This window comes from Podarcis melisellensis, assembly GCF_964234715.1.
Source record: "Podarcis melisellensis genome assembly, chromosome: 2".
NCBI classification, from domain to species: Eukaryota; Metazoa; Chordata; class Lepidosauria; order Squamata; family Lacertidae; genus Podarcis; species Podarcis melisellensis.
The window spans coordinates 102,456,562-102,476,907 of record NC_138529.1 but is presented as its reverse complement, the minus strand read 5'-3'; the positions used below and the strand labels follow the sequence as shown (position 1 = coordinate 102,476,907).

At 45.1% G+C, this 20,346-nt stretch overlaps 1 protein-coding gene across 1 annotated transcript in view; it reads right to left on the bottom strand.

Annotated features, from left to right (window-relative positions):
- FAM107A (family with sequence similarity 107 member A) overlaps window positions 1-17,410 on the bottom strand; it is a 32,930-nt gene extending 15,520 nt beyond the window's left edge. The window contains exon 1 of the mRNA XM_081903424.1: window positions 17,112-17,410. Within this exon, the coding sequence (XP_081759550.1) occupies window positions 17,112-17,190 (79 nt within the window). The 5' untranslated portion in view covers window positions 17,191-17,410. The remainder of the gene's footprint in view (window positions 1-17,111) is intronic.
- Between the last annotated feature and the right edge of the window lie 2,936 nt (window positions 17,411-20,346).

Here is a 20,346-nt window from a genome sequence, read left to right as displayed (position 1 = left end):
TGTGGAACGCCCTCCCATCAGATGTCAATGAAATAAACAAGTCCCTGACTTTTAGAGGACATCTGAAGGCAGCCCTGTTTAGGGAAGTTTTTAAAGTTTGATGTTTTATCGTGTTTTTAATATTCTGTTGGGAGCCTCCCAGAGAGACTGGGGAATCCCAGCCAGATGGGTGAGGTATAAATTTTAAATTATCATTATTAACAAGACCTTGCTTTCTGCATTACGTTGCTATCTCCAGCCTGAGTTTCTCATCTGTAAGATGGTCATAAGATTGACCTACCCCACAAGTTTTGATAATGATTGCAAAATGACTACCAAGTTGCCAGCGATGGTCCTGGATGGTTAGAGTGTGGTGCTGATAATGTCAAGATTGCTGGTTCAATTCTCCATAAAGGGAATATTCCTGCATTGCAGAGGTTTGGACTAGATGATCCTCAGAGTTGCTTCCAACTCTATGATTCTAAGGGAAGGATGTTTCCATCATGGGCGAGGTGAGATCAGGCAGCTCGGTCCCACTTTCTTCCCTCAGAGGATTTTGTTGGGAGCTGCTACAAAACCAGGGAAGAACCTAGAGCCTGTTCCTTGCCAGATCGATACAGTGGTACCTCGGGTTACAGACACTTCAGGTTATAGACGCTTCAGGTTACAGACTCCACTAACCCAGAAATAGTACCTCGGGTTAAGAACTTTGCTTCAGGATGAGAACAGAAATCATGCGGCGGCGGCAGGAGGCCCCATTAGCTGAAGTGGTGCCTCAGGTTAAAAACAGTTTCAGGTTCAGAATGGACCTCCAGAACGAATTAAGTTCTTAACCTGAGGTACCAATGTATGCGGTTAAAACATTTATATCCTACCTTTGTTCCAAGGAAAAAGTGACACACATGGTCAGAGCATCAGCAAAAGGTCCCAGGTCTAGTCCTTGGCATCTCCAGGTGGGGTTTGGAGAGACACCTGTCTGAAACCCTGCAGAGCCTCTGCCAGCCAGTGTAGACAATACTGGGGTAGGTGGACTAATGGTCTGACTCAGCATAAGGCAGCTCCCTATGTTCCTAAGTCCCCCCCCCTCACTTTCATCCTCATGCCCACCCTGAGGTAGATTGGGTTGAGATGTGTGATAGGCCCAAAGTCGTTCAGTGAGCTTCATGGCTGAGTGGGGATCTGGACCAAGTTTCTGCCACTCAGAGTCTGATGCACCAATCACTACACCACACTGCCTCTCTAGTTTATGAAAGTCCCTTTGGCAAATAAAATGCTCTTGCTGAAGTCATACACTGGCTTTGATATCCAATGGTTGTTGACTCCCCCCAAAAACTCTCCACTTGTCCATTGAAATGATTTTTTTGAAACATTAGAGGCAGGGGAAGAAAGAAACAACCTTGAAAACCTATTTAATTTGCCCTCTAAAGTAAAGGAAAATGAGAAGCTGGAGAGCCTTTTGTTTTGCGATCCCTCGGCCTTTGTGACAAACAAGTGTTCCCACTTGGATATTTGAGTGTAAAATGAGAGGAGCAGGGAGACGCCAGTTCCTGGGCAATCTGTCAGGAGAAAGGAACAGCCTCTGGTTGTTATTCATCCCTCTCGCTCTTACGTAACCCCTGAGCTCCTCCTCACTGAAGAGGACTGGACTTTGTTCTCGCAAAGAGAGGCTGAATTAATTTGACGACATCCCAGAATGTTCGAAACCAAAGAAATCGATGGCGATGAGTGGACAGGAAGGTATCTCAAGACTGAGGTCAGGAGCTCCTCCTTGCTCTGGCCAAAAACGGAAACACACATTACACTGAATGGAGGCACAAGCCGTCTTTACACATGTACAAAGGCTTGTGTGAAAGAGTGCACACTTTTCAACACTTGCTGAAAGCAACTCCTATGCTCTTTGCATGCTGCTTCACAAACATCTGACAGATGGCTGGCAAATCTCCTTGCTCTATGGTCCATAAGTGCCTGAAAACCAAAGCACTGCCCGGCACTTGGGAAGAGCCGAGCAAGGGGCTTTGATTGGACAAACCACCCGCCAATATTGTGCTGACATCAAGTGATTGACAGGTGGATTGTCCTGCCCATCTGCCAGAGTTGGCCTATGGGGGGTGGGCGGGGGATCAGGCTTGGTGGACTAAAGAAGTTTCCCACCCTGGCCTATGAGAATAATAGCGGCTTTTGTCTTGTGCAGCAGTACCAGGGCTGGCTCAAGACATTTTGCCGTCTGTGGCAAAAGGCAAGATGGCGCCCTTCCTCCTATTCCATGTACAGAAGCTGACTGGACGGCCGGTTGAATCTTATTTCAATGCTGGTAACAGGACAGCATATCTCCCACCATACCTGAGGGCAGCAGGCTGGCTTAGAGGGTGCAGACAGTCTGTGTGGAAAAAACAGACCTGTCCCCCAACACTGCCTTGCTCCCCAACACCTGCTGCCTGAGCGGGCCACCTCATCCTGCCCGATAGTAGGGCCGGCACTGAGCAGCACGCAGAGCACGGTGCACTTGCAAACATTACCAGGTGCCTGGCTTGACAGAGAACAGAATCTTGACCCGGAGACAGCTCAGAAGGATTGCCAGAAAGATTGTACAGATCAGTGCAGAGCTCAGAGTGACTGAAGCATGAACATACTTCAACAAGCCGAGTGAGTTTCAGACAAATATTTACAAAAAGGAGAGGTATAGCAGGTTTTTGCTGGACCTCACCTTGCAGAAGCACGAGCTTCGTAAGGAATGTGTGGTTCTCTCTGGAAACAAAGGGAGCAGTTTCTGAATATTGACGTGGCAAAGCTAACAGGACACGTAGCACTCAATAACTAGGATCTTGGCATTTTTTTTCTGTAGTCATCAACATTTTGAATCTTCCACCTGGATCCGGAACTTCCTCTTGATAGCTTCTGTCCTTAACCACAAGGCAACATTATTAGGCCATGGAGTAGTGGGGCATTTGGAAGTGCAGAAGCTCATTATGACGTCCCCAAGAAGAGTCCAGAAATGCCAGCAGCTCTGTAGGTCTACCATATGTATATGTACACACATACACCAAAGAGTAGCAGTACACAATAATACCCCATTTATTAGGATCAGCGTGGCTGTAATCCAATGCACAACTCCCTTGAAGTCAGCTTCAATGATTTCAGTGAAGGTTCAGCTTGCAAACATACTGAGCTTCAGCACACGACTTTGGGCTGATAAAATGCAACGTTTAGCTTTAGAATGCAAACGATCTTGCAAAGACACAGCTAGCATGAAGTAGGAACGCCCAACAAAGAAAAGGGAAGCTGCGTCCAATCTCTGCTTGATTATTTTCCTCTTTCTCTGATTTCCCCTCTTCTGATCACTTACCGACAAACTTGAAAACCTCGTTGTTCCCTCGTTCACTTTTGCTTTTCAAAAGGAGCAACGTTATTCCTGCTACAGCACTTTTCAGCGTACAAAGCGTTCTGCAGTTTTGGGTGGGATCTACACACACGTTAAAAGCATTGTGAAATGTTTTTGTTTTTTTTTAAACTGTTTTGAAAAATTCATTGAAATTGCTATAGCTCACATTCGCCATCTGGTGTCACAATTGTATATTGCACTTATGCATTCAAAACATTTCATTTGCAGCTATATAGCCGAGTCCCTTATTTCTTAATATAACAGCCCTACCTTCCTTTACACCAATGAATGTTAAGTCCAATAACAGATATATCAATGATCATGGTCTCTTGGACCAAGATGGCAGCAACACCTTCTTGTTACACACCTGCCTCATAAGAGCAAACTCAGGGCAGCTGGCAATGCTGATCTCTATGCCGAGAGATAGCCAAACCCATTGCAGTTCAAACTAGTCTTAAGACCACATCTGACAGAATTAGATTAGTCACACTGGCAATCATTTACAATCTGTTTGGGGTATTTGGTAATGTTTTAGACTCCATGGCAACTGGAGGAGAAGCGGGGGTGGGGTGGGAAGCATTTTAAAATGTGAACGATCTCTGCTAGGGAAGGAATATCTGAGAATAAGGGTCAGACTAATACAGATTGATGCAGGTTGATAGAGGGGCAGGTGATCTTTCAGGTAACCTGGCCCCAAAGCTGTTTAGGGCTTTTTATTTGTTAGCAACAAGGCCCGGAACATGGCCCAATAGCTGCCTGGCAGCCAATGCAATTCTCTCAGCACGTGTGCAGATCCAAGTGCTCTGATCAAGAACCACTCAGTGTGGCTGAGCCTTTGGGGAAATCCCACCTGTGTGAGTTTTCATGAAAATCAGACCATGGCAAGGCAGTTGCACACTGCCCTGAGTCAAATTCAACCTCTGCATGTTGCCACACACATATTTATATAGGTAAAAAAGGTAAAAGATGCCTGGATGGTTAAGTACAATCAAAGGCAACTATGGGGTTGCGGCGTTCATTTCGCTTTTCAAGCCGAGGGAGCTGGCGTTTGTTCACAGACAGCTTTCTGGGTCATGTGGCCAGCATGACTAAACCACTTCTGGCGCAATGGAACACCGTGACAGAAACCAGAGCGCACAGAAATGCCGTTTATCATCCCGCCACAGTGGTACCTATGTATCTACTTGCACTGGTGTGCTTTCGAACTGCTAGGTTGGCAGGAGCTGGGACAGAGCAACGGGAGCTCACTCCGTCGTACGGATTCGAACCGCCGACCTTCCGATTAGCAAGCCCAAGAGGCTCAGTGGTTTAGACCACAGTCCCACCCGCATCCCTACCTATTTATATACTGAGGCATTAGACGGGTTGTGCTCAAACCCAACCCATGAGTGATGATGTCACAGCAACTGCTACTCCACAGTTGTGAGGAACAGCCCAAGATACTATGCTGCTGATGGCAGACTGACAGCAGATAGTTCAATTAAAAATAAAAATAAAAAATTAGAACCTATTTTTTTTCCCAGCCTTCTGAAAAGAAGCATCACGCTAAAAAGGCCACTTCCATGTTTTGTGGCAAGATAAAAATAGGCTGCATAAAGAAGCATTGTCATTTGCTAAAAGCTGTTGCCTAATAATTCTATTAAGTGAGCACAAGTTCTTGTGCTTTGACAGAGGATGAAAAATGTTCCCTAAGCAAATTTTTTACATCATTCTTTTTTTAAAGAAATAAATACAATTTTTATTAAATTTTCTGTTTTACAATTTCAGATAAAATTTTTACATACTTAAGATATCAACGACTTCCCTTCTTTTCTTTCCATGGTTCATTTTGCATATCTTATATCCCTGCATATTTTACAAAAACTATACCAATTGGTTTTCCATTATTACACAACTTATTTACACTGTTGAATTTATTTTAATGCTGCCAGCGTTTTCAGCTGTACACAATTATTTGCCATATATTCAATAAACATTTCCCAATCTTCTTTAAACGTATGCTCTTCTTGTTCTGTTATTATGTTAAGTCTGCAAGTTGTGCGTATTCTGTCAACTTGAAGTTTCCATTCTTCTTTAGTTGGGACCTCACTCATTTTCCATTTTGGGGCTACCGAAACACAGGCCGCAGTTGTTGCATACATAAAAAACCTTTTCTGACACCTGGGAATTTAATTCTTGATCTCCTAAATCTTTCATAGCCATTATTAGATGTTTTTTATCTAAGCTAAAAGCACCACTTCTTTAAATCTTTCTTAATTAGGAGGACGATCAATTCCTCTAATACTTTCAGCTATTAAACCATACCGCCTACAGCTCTGCTAATATCTTTAGAAATGTGTTGCTAACCAGGATTTTGCACTGTTGTACGAATGTGGCTTCAACACTAACTTTTTCTCTGGAAGTGCTATACTTACTCAACTTTTTTTACGGAGAATCCAGAACACATCATGGCCGTCAAATTGCATTTCCACTGCTTTAGGAGCATAGGATGCTGTCTTATGTCATACTGGCGATCCCTTTAGCTCAGTACTGTCTACCCCCAACCTGCGGTTCTCCAGATGTTTTGGCCTACAACTCCCATGATCCATTTGTGGCTTAGGGCCCTCATATCTACAGGACCGCCTCTCCTGGTATGCCCTGCAGAGGACCTTAAGGTCCATGAATAACCATAGTTTAGAGGTCCCGGGCCCTAAGGAAGTCAGACTATCCTCCACCAGGGCCAGGGCCTTCTCAGTGATGGCTCCGACCTGGTGGAATGCTCTGTCCCATGAGACTAGGGCCCTTCAGGATTCAACCTCCTTCCATTGGGCCTGTACGACAATGCTATTCCGCCTGGCCTTTAATTTGAATTCAGCCTGATCTTTTATTTCCCTTCCCTTCCTTCCCTCTCCCTCCCCTTTTATGAGGATCACCCGCTCTGAGACTCCACAGCTAATTCTCCCCTGGTCTCCTCGCTGGCCCAAGTAGGACCAATTCAGCCATGCAGCCCTGGGGATTATCTAATGCTTATTTCCCCTAAATTGATTTTTGAATTTTATTGTTATTCATGTTTTTATACTGTATTTTATGCTCCTTTTATAATTAAGTGTTTTAAATTTGTTGTTAGCCGCCCTGAGCCTGTTTTTTGAACCAGGAAGGGTGTGGTATAAATAAAATTTTATTATTATTATTATTATTATTATTATTATTATTATTATTACCTAACAGGACCAGAAGTCAGGGATGATGGGAATTGTAGTCCAAAACATCCGGAGGGCCGAAGGTTGGGGATGCCTGGTCTACACTGACTGGCAGCTTTCTTCCCAGTCCTTCCTGAGGAAGCCGGGCATTGAACCTGGGACCTTCTGGATGCAAAGCAACTGCTCTATCCCTGAGCTACAACTCTTCCCACAATGTATGCTTTCCTTCCATGTTTCTCCCACAACAAAATGTAATTGCAACCCAGTCTGTCCAGTATCAAAGCACTGCTGACTGTTTTATTTATTTATGAATTCATAAGAGTACAAAATACAGAACTGGAGAAGAAACAATAGATACATTACGTCAATCCATTATTCTATTCCATCGACTTCCTGTCCATCCTTCCATGGCTCCCTAAGTTTCCCATTCCTGCTGCATAGTCTATTTTTTCTAACTATTTCAACATTCAAATTCTTCTCATTACAGTGGTACCTCGGGTTACATACACTTCAGGTTACAAACGCTTCAGGTTACAGATTCTGCTAACCCAGAAATAGTGCTTCAGGTTAAGAACTTTGCTTCAGGATGAGAACAGAAGTCGGGCTCCGGCGGCGCGGCAGCAGCAGGAGGCCCCATTAGCTAAAGTGGTGCTTCAGGTTAAGAACAGTTTCAGGTTAAGTATGGACCTCCGGAACAAATTAAGTACTTAACCCGAGGTACCACTGTATAAGCTATAACTTAGCTTACTCCAAACCGACTAAAGCTCTAACATTTTTACAATGGTATTTTAGGTAGTCTACAAATGGCTTCCATTCCTCTTTAAATCTTTCCTCTTCTTGCTAATTCCGCCTATTCCATTTCATCTGCCACTCCTCCTTCGTAGGTGCGATCTCCTCTCTCCGTTTTCGTGCATATAGTATTCTTGCTGCTGTAGTGGCATACATAAACAAATTTGTTTGTTTACTTGGTACCTCGGACCTCATTATTCCTAACAGGAAGGCATCTTTGGAAAGGTCTTCTGAAATATTTATTTCAATTCATTATATATCATTTCCCGATATTATTTAAGCACTCTACAGGTCCACCACATGTGACAAAAGGTTCCATCTGTACCTTTACACTTCCAATATTTACCTGAGTCTGACTTATACATTTTCGCTAATTCATTTGGTAACAGGTACGATCTGTAAATCATTTTCCAATAATTTTCCTTAAGAGCCATAGCACGCTGTGAATTTTGTTCCTCTTTTCCCACAGTTTCCCCCACAAATCTAACTCTATACATATTGTGGCCCATATCTATAGCCCAATTGATCATTGCCGTTTTCACCATTTCATCCTTTGTCTCTCATGCTGATATTTTGTAGGGCTTTAGTTAAAAGCTTGGTTTCTGCTCCTTTAATTGTTTCCTGTTCAGCATAGCTGGGCGATAAGTGACTAATTGCTCCTTAATTAGGCAGGTTCTGTTCACTGCACGGAGAAGCTTTAACAGCTGGCTTTCTTTTATTACATTTTGTTTTCTTTCTTTTGTAGCAAAATTATATTGTTTTAGCTACCTAAGAAAAGGGGAAAATGGAAGATGATGTAGTCAAAGCTCTACCGGAGTGGAGGAGCTTATTAATTAAGAGGTACTTAATCATTATTCCTCACAGTCAATACTGAACAGGAAGCAACAGAATGGCAAGAAGCTACAAAGAGGAAGCTATTAATTAATTTTTCAGGGGACCTTGGCTGAACAGAGCTGATTTGTGACTGAACAATACTGAAGGGTTTTGGCCACAGCGTAGGGTGTTGCTGGGTAACTCAGCGCTATATGCTGTGTTGCCTGAAGCCACAATTTAAATTAGCGCTAAACTAAAGTAATTGGACAGTGATTTTTTTTTTTATGCCTTCAGGAGGGCGAAGCAAAAGTAGCCCTCAAAGGCGAAATTCTAACGTTGGAGGGAGTGAATTACCATATTGGAGGGAGTGGATATACCACATAAGATGAAGCAACAGACTATTCCACAGTTTTTCTTGCTTAAACAAAAAGCTGCAACCAAAATAAGTAGCCAGGGCTGTGGTGCTCTTCATTGCCAACAGAATTACCTAGTGCAAACAGTGCTATGACAGAGCATCTTCCCCATTATTTGTAAGAAGAGAAAGAAAGGGAAAAGGATTGCCCACAATGAGAGGCGATACACCACCACTGGACAAAAATCAAGATTTAACTTAAACTGGAAGTCGGTCCCCTTAACATCTTGTTGCACAACTTTGTCAATGAACTTCTTGAATGCAGTCCGTTAATTTTTAGTTTATTTTCATTTCTCCAGTAGTCCCTGTCCCTCCACTGATATCCGGTATACTAGGGATGGGGAACTGTCATCCCACAGGCCGGTCCTGACCCAAGAATAGGTCCAATTTTGCCAGCAAGGCCATTTCCCCCAAACCACACCCACCTGCCCACCAGCTGACATCACTGGCCAATTTAAAGCTCTTTGCAAAAGCACTCTTTGAAGCAGCTCTGCTTTAAGCAAGTGGGTAGGTGGGTGACAAGAGAGCCTTCTCTCCCCCACCATCAGTACCTGTCTGCTCTCTTAAAGGAGACGCCTGGGGCTGCTTCAAATACCATTTTTGCTAAGGCCTTTAAGACAACTCCCCATGCTCCTGTTTCAGTCTATGGAGGCTGAAAAGGCCGTGCGGATGCTGTCGTAAAGCCCTTTGCAATAGTGCTTTCTGAAACAGCCGCCCCAGTTCTCCTTTAACAGCAAACTGAAGCTCTCAGGTTACTTTCCAGAGAAAGGGGCATTACTTCAAATACAGAGACAATATACGTCCCTGAGAAGTGAGACTTGGAATCTTTTCTCCTTGACTAACGCAGTTGGTGTTTCCAAGAAGCTGACATTACAGTGGGCCATTAAAGAAAAGTAGCATTTTGCCTGCCAAAGTACAGATATTAAATACAAAAGGGTTTCCATGCCAACTTGAACTCTCCCTCCTCCTTTTCAAGGTTTCGGTGACCAAATCTGATATTTTCCGAACTCTGTCAAAAAAGCCTTGTCCAAATAAAATGGATTTTAGAAATAATGCCTTAGAGAGAGAGAGAGAGAGAGAGAAAGACAGTGCCTCACCTCCTCTTGAAAAGCAGGAATAGCAAGCACTGTGGAGATTTTGAAGGTGTAAAAGAATATCCCTATTTTACAAGTCTGCTGAAGCCCAACTCAGTTACAGTACAATCGGGAATGGCTGACTTACAGCACAATCCTAACTAACCATGTATACTTAGAAGTAAATCCCATTGAATACTCCTAATTGGTTTAGTTAGCAGCTCAGTCTCACACTCCATGGTATGGGTAGATCAGGATCTACTGACTGATCTCTAAAGGATTTGCAGTAGATTAGCGAATTGGATTGGTTAAATATCAACCTCCTCGGGCCCTAAAACTATCAGGAGAGGCCCTCTTGGTGGTGGTGCCTCTAGTTACGGCCTGGATGGATTTCCTCTGCGACAGGGTCTTCTTGGCAGTGGCTCCAAGTGGTTTTTAAAAACATTCCTGTTTACCCAGGCATTTGACGGCTGTCAGACACAGGCCATGGCAACCGTGAAATTCCTAACGGTGGGGGTATGCGATTGTTTCTAAACGTTCATAGATGTTCTAAATATTTTAAATATGTTTTATTTTAACTATACTCTGTTTTAATTGCCTTAAGCTCTGAGGTTTGCCAGCCTGGTATCCTTTGATGGAAATTTAATGAATGAATAAAGCAGAGATGGCCAAAATGAAAAAGGGCAGCTCCCCCCCTTTTAAATTAAGATGGTGAGGATTTCATTCTGGTCCGTCACCCAAGCGTTGTCCTCTCTGGCCAATGATTGGCCAACCTGAATTCCAGCTGATGGAGGGCTGTCCTGCCCTCCTTTGCGGCCGATCGGGGGAATTCCCAAACAGACTGGCCTAGGAAGGAGAGCCTTTTCCCCCATGGAGCCAAGACCCTTACATAACAGGCTGCAACTGGGTAAAAGGCTAATTTGGTAGTAAAATCTAATTTTGAGTATGTGGTCAGAGGCAGGACCCTGGTCCTTAATTCCACATATTGTGGGTTACTGGGGGGGGGGCTGGTGATTAAAAACCCATATGATTTTGGGGGCACCAAGTGCCTGTGGACTCTTATGACATGTTTTCAAGTCTGCAAACAGGATACACATTCCACTGTGTCAAAAAGCCAAATGCCAAGAGATAGTTTTCATGCGGCTGAGGAGTGGCTGATAATTTATTTCATTTCCATTCCGCAAGCTGACACAAAAGAGGCGAAACTTCACAGCACACAATCCCCCCCATTGTTTCTGAAGGATCTGCTTTGCAGTTTCCACAGTGCAAGCCAACACACTTTGTACAATGGGGCCTACTAGCTAGTAAAACGTGTTTAGGATTGCAGCCTTATTGTATTTGCAGACCAGCAAAGAAGAGAGTCGGATTTCTGAAAGATTAGGGCTAGGGTGGTTTGCCAACTGAAGAGTCAATTAATTCCCTTGCTTTTAAAGTTACCATAATGCCCAAACTTCAATATTAATGCCTTTTTGAGAATACTGAAGGCGAGAAATGTGAAATAACATGCAATCTAGGCAACCTCCCGCCCAGCCTCATTGTTAGACTGAACCTGTGTACAAACCATACTTTTAAGCACATTTAAAGCACATCTCCACAAGTATCCTGGGAACTGTAGTTTGTTAAAGGTGTTGGGAATTGTAGCTCCATGAGGACTAAATTACAGTTCCCAGTGTTCTTTGGGGGAAGTCATGTGCTCTATGTCACCAGAGACATACTTTATATTCTGTGCTTGATTTAGTGCCTCAGTAACACACCTGTCTTAGGCATGCTAATAGAAATGCACCACAGCCTTCTTCAAACTGGTACCCTCCAGATTTCGTTGAACTTCAACTCCCATCCAGAGCCGTCTTAAGCATATAGAATCATAGAATCATAGAGTTGGAAGAGACCACAAGGGCCATCGAGTCCAACCCCCTGCCAAGCAGGAAACACCATCAGAGCACTCCTGACATATGGTTGTCAAGCCTCTGCTTAAAGACCTCCAAAGAAGGAGACTCCACCACACTCCTTGGCAGCAAATTCCACTGTCGAACAGCTCTTACTGTCAGGAAGTTCTTCCTAATGTTTAGGTGGAATCTTCTTTCTTGTAGTTTGGAACCATTGCTCCGTGTCCGCTTCTTTGGAGCAGTAGAAAACAACCTTTCTCCCTCCTCTATGTGACATCCTTTTATATATTTGAACATGGCTATCATATCACCCCTTAACCTCCTCTTCTCCAGGCTAAACATGCCCAGCTCTCTTAGCCGTTCCTCATAAGGCATCGTTTCCAGGCGCCGGGGCTCAAAGTTCTGCCCGGTGCCCCTAGGTTGCTGTTCGCCTGCTGCTCCCCCCCCCCCCCGCTGCATGGCGGCTGTTTCGGCTACACACACAGCGCCCGGAGCGTCATGTAATGTTGTGGGCACTGCGCGACACATCCTGTTGTGTGCGCCAAGCTGCAGATTCCTTTGCTGGCTTTTCCGCTGTTTGCGCATGCTCCCAGCACCACCCAATGTGGGATGCCAGCGCAGAATGCAAGTGGCAGTGCAGGAAAGATCTCTGGACGGGATCCGCATGCTCCTATTCATTGGGATTTTTTGCTGCCGTCGGCACTGTTGGCGTGCGGCAGATCCCGTCTGGAGATGTTTCCTCTGCTGCCACTTGCATTCTCACGCTGGCACCCCACGTTGGGTGGCATTGGGAGAGTGTGCCAACAGCGGAAAAGCCAGGAAGGAACCCACAGCTCGGCGCATGCAACAGGATGCTTCACACAGTGCCCAGAACGTTACACGGCGCTCTGGGCGCGGCGTTTAAACAGTTAGCCGCCATGCAGCTGGGGCAAGAGCCAACAGCCGAGCCAAGCAGAGCCCGTCGGAGTGCCACAGGCTCTTCTGCTGTGGGCGGCTCAACGTGAGTTCAGGGGCAAGTGTTGGAGTTCAGGAAAGAGCCGCCCGCAGCAGAAGAGCCTGCGGTGCTCTGACCGGCTCAGCTCCACTCGGCCGTGGGCAGCTTTTCCCTGGACTCTAACACTCGGCCCTGAACTCTCAGCCTGGCATCCCTGAGAGCCTGGGTGCCGTGCACCCCTAGCACCAATGGTTAAGACAGCCCTGCTCCCAGCATGGCCAATGCTCAGGAATGATGGGAGTTGTAGTCCCTGGAGGGCACCAGTGGACCTTTTATAGCAAAGGCTGAGGATAAGTAACAGCTTTTCTTTACCTCAGACGGCGAATGTGCTGGACAGTGGAACTAACGCACATCACAGGCCAAGACACTTCTGCTTATCACCACATTATCTGATTAGGGCTGCCACCTGAAGGTCTTAACATGATCTTAACATACAGAGGAAAAGGGACAATTTCCCCACATCATTAAAAGTAGTAAAACAAACAAACAAAGACAATAAAAGTCCCATCCCTGGGGTGACCTGGCAGATATCACTTGATCTGCATGGTGAGCCACTTATACCTGAAGAAGCATCTCCACCCCCATTGTTCATCCCAGAGACTGAGGTCCAGCTCCGAGGGCCTTCTGGCGGTTCCCTCACTATGAGAAGCAAAGCTACAGGGAACCAGGCAGAGGGCCTTCTTGGTAGTGGCACCTGCCTTGTGGAACACCCTCCCATCAGATGTCAAGGAAATAAACAACTATCTGAATTTTAGAAGACATTTGAAGGCAATGTTTAGGGAAGTTTTAAATGTGTGACATTTTAATGTATTTTTAATCTTTCTTGGAAGCTGCCCAGAGTGGCTGGGGAACCCAGCCAGATGGACGGGGTACCAATAAATTATTATTACTATTATTATTATTAACGTGGAAATATTTTATACAGACTGTGTGGCTCTGTGGTACAGCATTTGCCTTGCATGAAAAAGGTTCAGTCCCTGGCATCCCCAGGTGAGGAAGTCTGGGGAAATCCTGGCTGGATCCCTGGAAAGCTGCCCAATAATAATAATAATATTAATAATAATAATTTATTATTGGTACCCCGTCCATCTGGCTGAGTTTCCCCAGCCACTCTGGGCGGCTTCCAATCAAGTGTTAAAAACAATACAGCATTAAATATTAAAAACTTCCCTAAACAGGGCTGCCTTCAGATGTCTTTTAAAGAGTAGATAGCTGTTTATTTCCTTCACATCTGAAGGGGAGGGTGTTCCACAGTGCGGGTGCCACTACCGAGAAGGCCCTCTGCCTGGTTCCCTGTAACCTCACTTTTCACAATGAGGGAACCGCCAGAAGGCCCTCGACGCTGGATTTCAGTGTCCGGGCTGAACGATGGGGGTGGAGACGCTCCTTCAGGTATGCCCATTGCCTGTCAGCGTGGGCAATATTGAGCTATAAGGCAACGTCTGACGTTGCCCTGTTTCCTTCAAATTAATGTACGGAATTTGCTGCTGCTGGTGACTAGCTTGGATGGCTATAAAGGGGATAAGACACATGAGTGATGGTGGAAGAGGATGGGTCTATCAGTAGCTGTCAGTTGCAGCGGCAAAACCTCCATTTTCAGAGCTTCACTTGGTGGGAAGCAACGGCCGGCAAGAGCGCTGCTTGAGGGCTTCCCAGCGGTATCTAATTGGCAACCGTGTGGGGAACTGTACGGTGGAATTGATGGGTCTTTCGTATAATCCAGAAACGGGGCCTTTTTTAGTCTCTTAATTAGGCTGCATGCAATGGACGCAACCTTTGCAACCAGACCTCTGGCAGCTGGATGCCCCGTGGTCCTGTTTTGGAAACGGAGATATAGAAGATCGCAGGGCTGTGCCGGAGAGAGGCAGGGAGCTGGCAGGAGGTTTGGAACACGGGCGGGGAACCGTTGTATTCTGTGAGCACAAGAATCTGTGAACACGGAAGAGTTTGCAAATGCTCAAAATTACGAAAAGATAGGCCTCAGGTGAAAATACTGCTTTTCATGCAGGGCCATGGCTGATTAAATCATACATGGCGTTTTAAATGTGTTTGTGGGTGGGGGTTGTTGTTATTATGCGATGCATTTTGTTGTTGTTTTTTATGTTGTAAACTGTCCTGTGATCTTCAGAAGAAAGGTGGTATACAAATTTAATAAATAATGATGATGATGATGAACAGAATTGCAACCTGGAGTTTTTGTCCCCAATAAATTTTGCAAATTAAGAACACTTGCATAAATTTACTTCTTCCTTTGTTTACTTACCTTGTTGCACAGCCAACATTTTGAGCTTTTTTATTTATTTTGAAAAGCGATGGGATGACTGCATGGGGGCTTAGGTAATTTGCCACTATAACCTATGGGGAGAGTTTGTTAAGGGTGATCGGAGTTGTAGCTCTGCGAGGGATAAACTACAGCTCCTTTGCAGGGGGGGGGGAGATACATGTGCTTTAAATGTACCTTGTATACTCAGCCTGATAAAGGACTAGGAGAAACTGTTAATGCCTTGTCTCCTAAGGTACATTCCTACTCTAATTTTGGAGTATTTGCTAATCAAATACTGTTGGTACCTCGGGTTACATATGCTTCAGGTTACATACGCTTCAGGTTACAGACGTTTCAGGTTACAGACTCCACTAACCCAGAAATAGTACCTCGGGTTAAGAACTTTGCTTCAGGATGAGAACAGAAATCGCGCAGCGACAGCGGGAGGCCCCATTAGCTAAAGTGGTGCTTCAGGTTAAGAACAGTTTCAGGTTAAGAATGGCCCTCCGGAATGAATTAAGTACTTAACCTGAGGTACCACTGTAGATTTATTTGCAATCATGAGGTCTAGGACCTTGATTCTTTTCCTTTTTTTAAAAAAACAAAAAACCAAAGCTTTGATTTTCAGGACAGATACTGAATGAGGAACCAGATTCCACGCTTGTGAACTGAGCTACATGGACTCCAGGCCAAAGCTTTATGTGCTTTTCAGTGTGAACAGAAGAGTTCCTACATGCATAGGTTCCCCTGACCACTTCAATTCTAGGGCAGCCCTGTGCAAGTGCATTCACTCCTCTTCCTAATTCCCTAAATAAGGAATTTCTTGTAGGCATGGAGTCGCATGAGTTTGGGGATTAGGTAGGCTGATGCAAACCTTGGTGACCCTTAATTCTTTTCAACCAATTGTCTCTGCAATTAATTGCCTATCCAATCATCTCTAAACTTCTCGCACGATATGCTCATTTAAGCCAACAGTGACTCTGAGCTATTCCTTTAATCACAGAGCTCTTGCTTCAGCAGCTTGTGGGAGTTTGGCTTGCGCAGAGATTCCCACACCATGCCTGTTATCTGCCAGCAAAAAAAACTGAGCATAACTTTTGACGGGGCACCATTTGCTCTCCCGTCACTCACCCGAATGTCAGGCGATGCCCTTTTTTTCAGGAACAAAAGCTCCCAAAGGAAGGGCCGAGCCCCTTTTGTGTGGTCCGCATGTGAAACATTAAATAATTAACCACATCTAATTTGCCCGTATTCATAATGCAGCAAGGCGTCTGGAAACTGAGGCTGACTTCATCTTGGGTCATCGTCCTTACTCCTTATCAGGTCTCGAGGTAAAGGAAGATTAAACCCTATTGCACACGCACCTGGCTAAACCAGGTTTTGCACATGGGAACCCACCCTTAGCTAATACAGGTGCAATCCAACTTCCTATTTCTCTGGGAAAAGAAAGATCTAAAAGACTGCAGTCATATAAATACGCCAAGTTACATATTTCTCCTTCCCCTGATGAGTTAACACAGCGAATGATTTTAAATGCCTCTCTGAAATGTCAAGCATGCTGCTGTTCACCAAAACCACTCCAGTAGCCAGCAATATTTTTCTAAAAATATAATTGCAAAGAAGCAGTGCAGCAATATTGATTCCCCACCTCTAAAGAGTATAAAACGAATCTCTCCAGTCCTGCTGATACGATATACTCAATATGAAGAAATACTATGTAATCTAAATGATCAAAACAACTATTTACTTTTGCTAAGTAAGCAGTGACGGGTGTCCGGGAACAATACAAAAACTACCGATTTGCATCACCACGTCATCATTAATTAGATAATTAACTAGACACCTCGCAGAAACAGGGTTCACTCCCTCAGCCCCAGCTGACAGCGCAGAGCAAATTGTCACAGAAAGTTCAGCAAGGGTTTATTTGCTGGCAGTCTTCCAAAAAGAAAGAAAGAAAGAAAGAAAGAAAGAAAGAAAGAAAGAAAGAAAGAAAGAAAGAAAATATATTTCTAAATGCAATTAGCCTTACAAGTTTTCAAGTTGTGTAATGCTACAACTATGCACAGCAAAATCTTCTGCAGCTGAGAAAGATTTAAAAGAATCTGCCACCAAAATCGGACATCTCAGGATAGCGAAATTCAGTCGGAAAAACAAAAGGGGGGACCCATTCCTATACAAGATGTGTTCTGCAATCCAAGAGAGAAATTCCTAGGCAGTGTGAGATCTACAATCCCTGTTGTCAAAGAAAATGGGTGTGGGTGTGTGCCTGCTCTGCTACAAACCCAGTGTCATATAGATAACTTGCACTGCGCTGCTCAGAAAGCACCCTCATGTTTGCACTTACCTGATTTGACTAGCATTGCTCTGTAAAGTCCAGTCGCCCCAGGTGGGATCCTCACCTGGTCTTCCATCCTCTGGCTCATTTAGGCTTTCAGGTCTTGGTCGCTCTCTCTCTCCCTCAGCTCCCTGGCACAGCCTTAAGCCTCTCCCTCTTTCCCGCACCTCGGCATGTTTCTAAGCGTGCATGACTTTTTGGCAGTATACTGCTAAGCTCTTTCACTTCTGCAAAGACCTTTTCAGAGGCAACGAGAATAAGCGGTCACGTGACCCTGCGAGCGGCTCTATAGTTGCGGCCCTCCCCTGCTGACAAGCACATTCTGCTCTAACAAAAACCGTTTCCCTCAGATCCTGTGATATATTACATTACTTACTGTGCAAAAAAAGAGAGAAAGCACATCAGCCCACACCTCTTAAGAAGGGGGGCACTGTAGACTCCCTTTTGCACTATGTTTGTTGTCCATGCTGTGAACTTTGTCAGTGCCTTCAATGCTAAAAAAGAATATTTTGTGTTTATTATTTCAGGAAATACACACACACACACACACACACACACATATTGGGAGGTGGAAAGTAAATTAGCAAGTGGGCAGTGTACAGCTTTCAAGGAGCTGAGGAGTTGCTAGAATGGCAATTTAGACAGGAACCTCGGCAGCTTTCCTCCTACGCCTGGAATAGCAGGTGCCAGTGTCAGAATTAGCACCCAGGTCACAGCAGCCAAAGAGACTGCTTTGTTTTACAGGTGCACTCTGAAGACTGTTCCTTAGGAAGGAGAGAGAGAGAGAGAGAGAGAGAGAGAGAGAGAGAGAGACCAAGTTGTTGGGCAAAGCCATAGGGACACATGAAGTTTACCTTATCCTGGCCCATCTAAGCTCACTATTGTCTACATTGAACGACAGCGGCTCTGCAGGGCTCCAAATAGTGGGAGCTGCTCCCAGCCCAACCTGGAGATAAAGATAAAGGGACCCCTGACCATTAGGTCCAGTCGTGACCGACTCTGGGGTTGTGGCGCTCATCTCGCTTTATTGGCCGAGGGAGCCGGCGTACAGCTTCCGGGTCATGTGGCCAGCATGACTAAGCCGCTTCTGGTGAACCAGAGCAGCGCACGGAAACGCCGTTTACCTTCCCACCGGAGCGGTACCTATTTATTTACTTGCACTTTGATGTGCTTTCGAACTTCTAGGTTGGCAGGAGCAGGGACCGAGTAACGGGAGCTCACCCCGTCATGGGGATTCGAACCGCCAACCTTCGGATCAGCAAGTCCTAGGCTCTGTGGTTTAGACCTCAGCGCCACCCACATCCCTGGAGATGCTGGGGTATAAATAAATAAAGGACATTCTGCACACAAAACAGGTACTCTGGCATTGAACCGCAGTCCTTTCCAGTGTTTCTCAAACCCCAACTGTGGGTGGACTACCACTCCCATCATCCCTAGCTAGCAGGGCCAGCAGTCAGGGATGATGGGAGTTGTAGTTCTACAACTGCTGGGGACCCAAGTTTGAGAAACACTGGAAGATGATGGTTCCCTACAGTCCTCAGTCAAAATAAGCCAAGTGGTGATGAGTTCCTGTTTCTGGGTCACAGCCTGTTCACCACTGAGGAGGAGTGCTGCGAGGTGCTTAAAAGTGTTTGGGTACACACAGGACCTTAACACAATGTGGCACATGATAATTTATATTTATATGTGCAAATATATGGGGCGGGGGGACAAACTCTGGCCGCCAAGGCTTACTGGGAATTATGTGCCGACAGAATTTTCCAGGTCCGGTGTCTCTACCTGCAACCCTTTGGCAAGAACTGCTGCCTCAAGTGCCCATTAAAGGTAAAACAAGTGCCTCTGAGCATATTAAGAGGGCACTGTGTAGCATGTCTGGTCCCCCATAAGCAAAATCCGTTATTTTTTTTTTTTAAACATCTTAACTTTTCTGGTTATTCTTTTCTGCAAGCTGCTCCGGCTACTTTATAGGAGAAGGGCAGGGTATAAATGCTAATTAATGACTAAGAACAACAACAACAGGTGAGGAAAGTGGTGGGCTGATGCTAGGTCCCAATCACTGAGCTGCGCTAGGTCTGGTGATGACTCCGCTGGCCTCCAGGCCTTGCACGGGCCTCCGGCTTCCGATCGTCTGGAGACGCAGTGTCTCATGAGCAGGAGGGCAAAGTCAGCAAAGGAGGGGGCAAACAGGCAGGCGAGGAAGCGGGCAAGCGACGGAGATGCAGGATGATGTGTGTGTGTGCCCCAGATGTGTCCAGGTTTTTGCGCTTTGGATTATGGCAACCCCGCTTTTCTGCTTTAGTTCCTGTTGGGTCACATGTTGTACAGGGTACATATTCCAGGTCCTTCCCAAACTTTCACCATTTAGTAGCAATAGTAAGCAATGTAACTTATAACTAGGGACTGATTAATCGATCGGTTTTGGTTTTGGTTTCTCTCAGTTTCCAATTTCTCCTGTTTTTGAATTTCTCCACATTTCCACACCCGTCTGCATTCTGTTTGTTCCTTACAGTCCATGTGAAAATTCATCAGCATCTTGTGTGGATTTCTCCTAGTACACATTTTTGAGTGGTGTCTTTAGGATTTATGGTTTATTTATTTATATATGGTTTATATGCAACATGAGCCTACAAAGGAGGGACTTGCAGCATTACAAAGCCTACAAAGGAGGGACTTGCTTCTTCCATAGCCATATGCGCCAGTTTGTGAGGTCACACATGTGCAATGGGTCTCCGCAATGTTGGGCGCAACCTTGTGCCTCTGGGTGCTAGCAATGACTTACATAGCCCTCTGTATCTTCCTGTGTTGCTGCTTAGCTTGAACAGTAGCTTAGCATCAAGCTCTGGACCATAGACTACCCTCCACTTAACCTGAAAAGAAGTGTGTTAACAGCTGCTGCAAAGGTGTTGCACTGCAGAGTGGAAGTGAGATGAGCTTAATAAGGATCTTTTTATCATGTTCTCTGTTAATTTACGCCTACGATTGAAGATGACGCTTTGCAATGCCTCACATGCCACGCGAATGGCCAAGGGACATTGAAAGATCAGCTCCTACACGGAAGCGTCCTTCATTCCCCCTTCACTGACAAAAACATTTGGAAGCTGCAACTGGCGCAAAGTTTAGCTGCCATCGTTCTTATGAGAGTGAAGTAGTCGTTCCCTAGCTGGTGGCCTCCAGATATTGCTGGACTACAGTGTCCATCATCCATTACATCATCATCATCATCATCATCATCATTATACCCTGT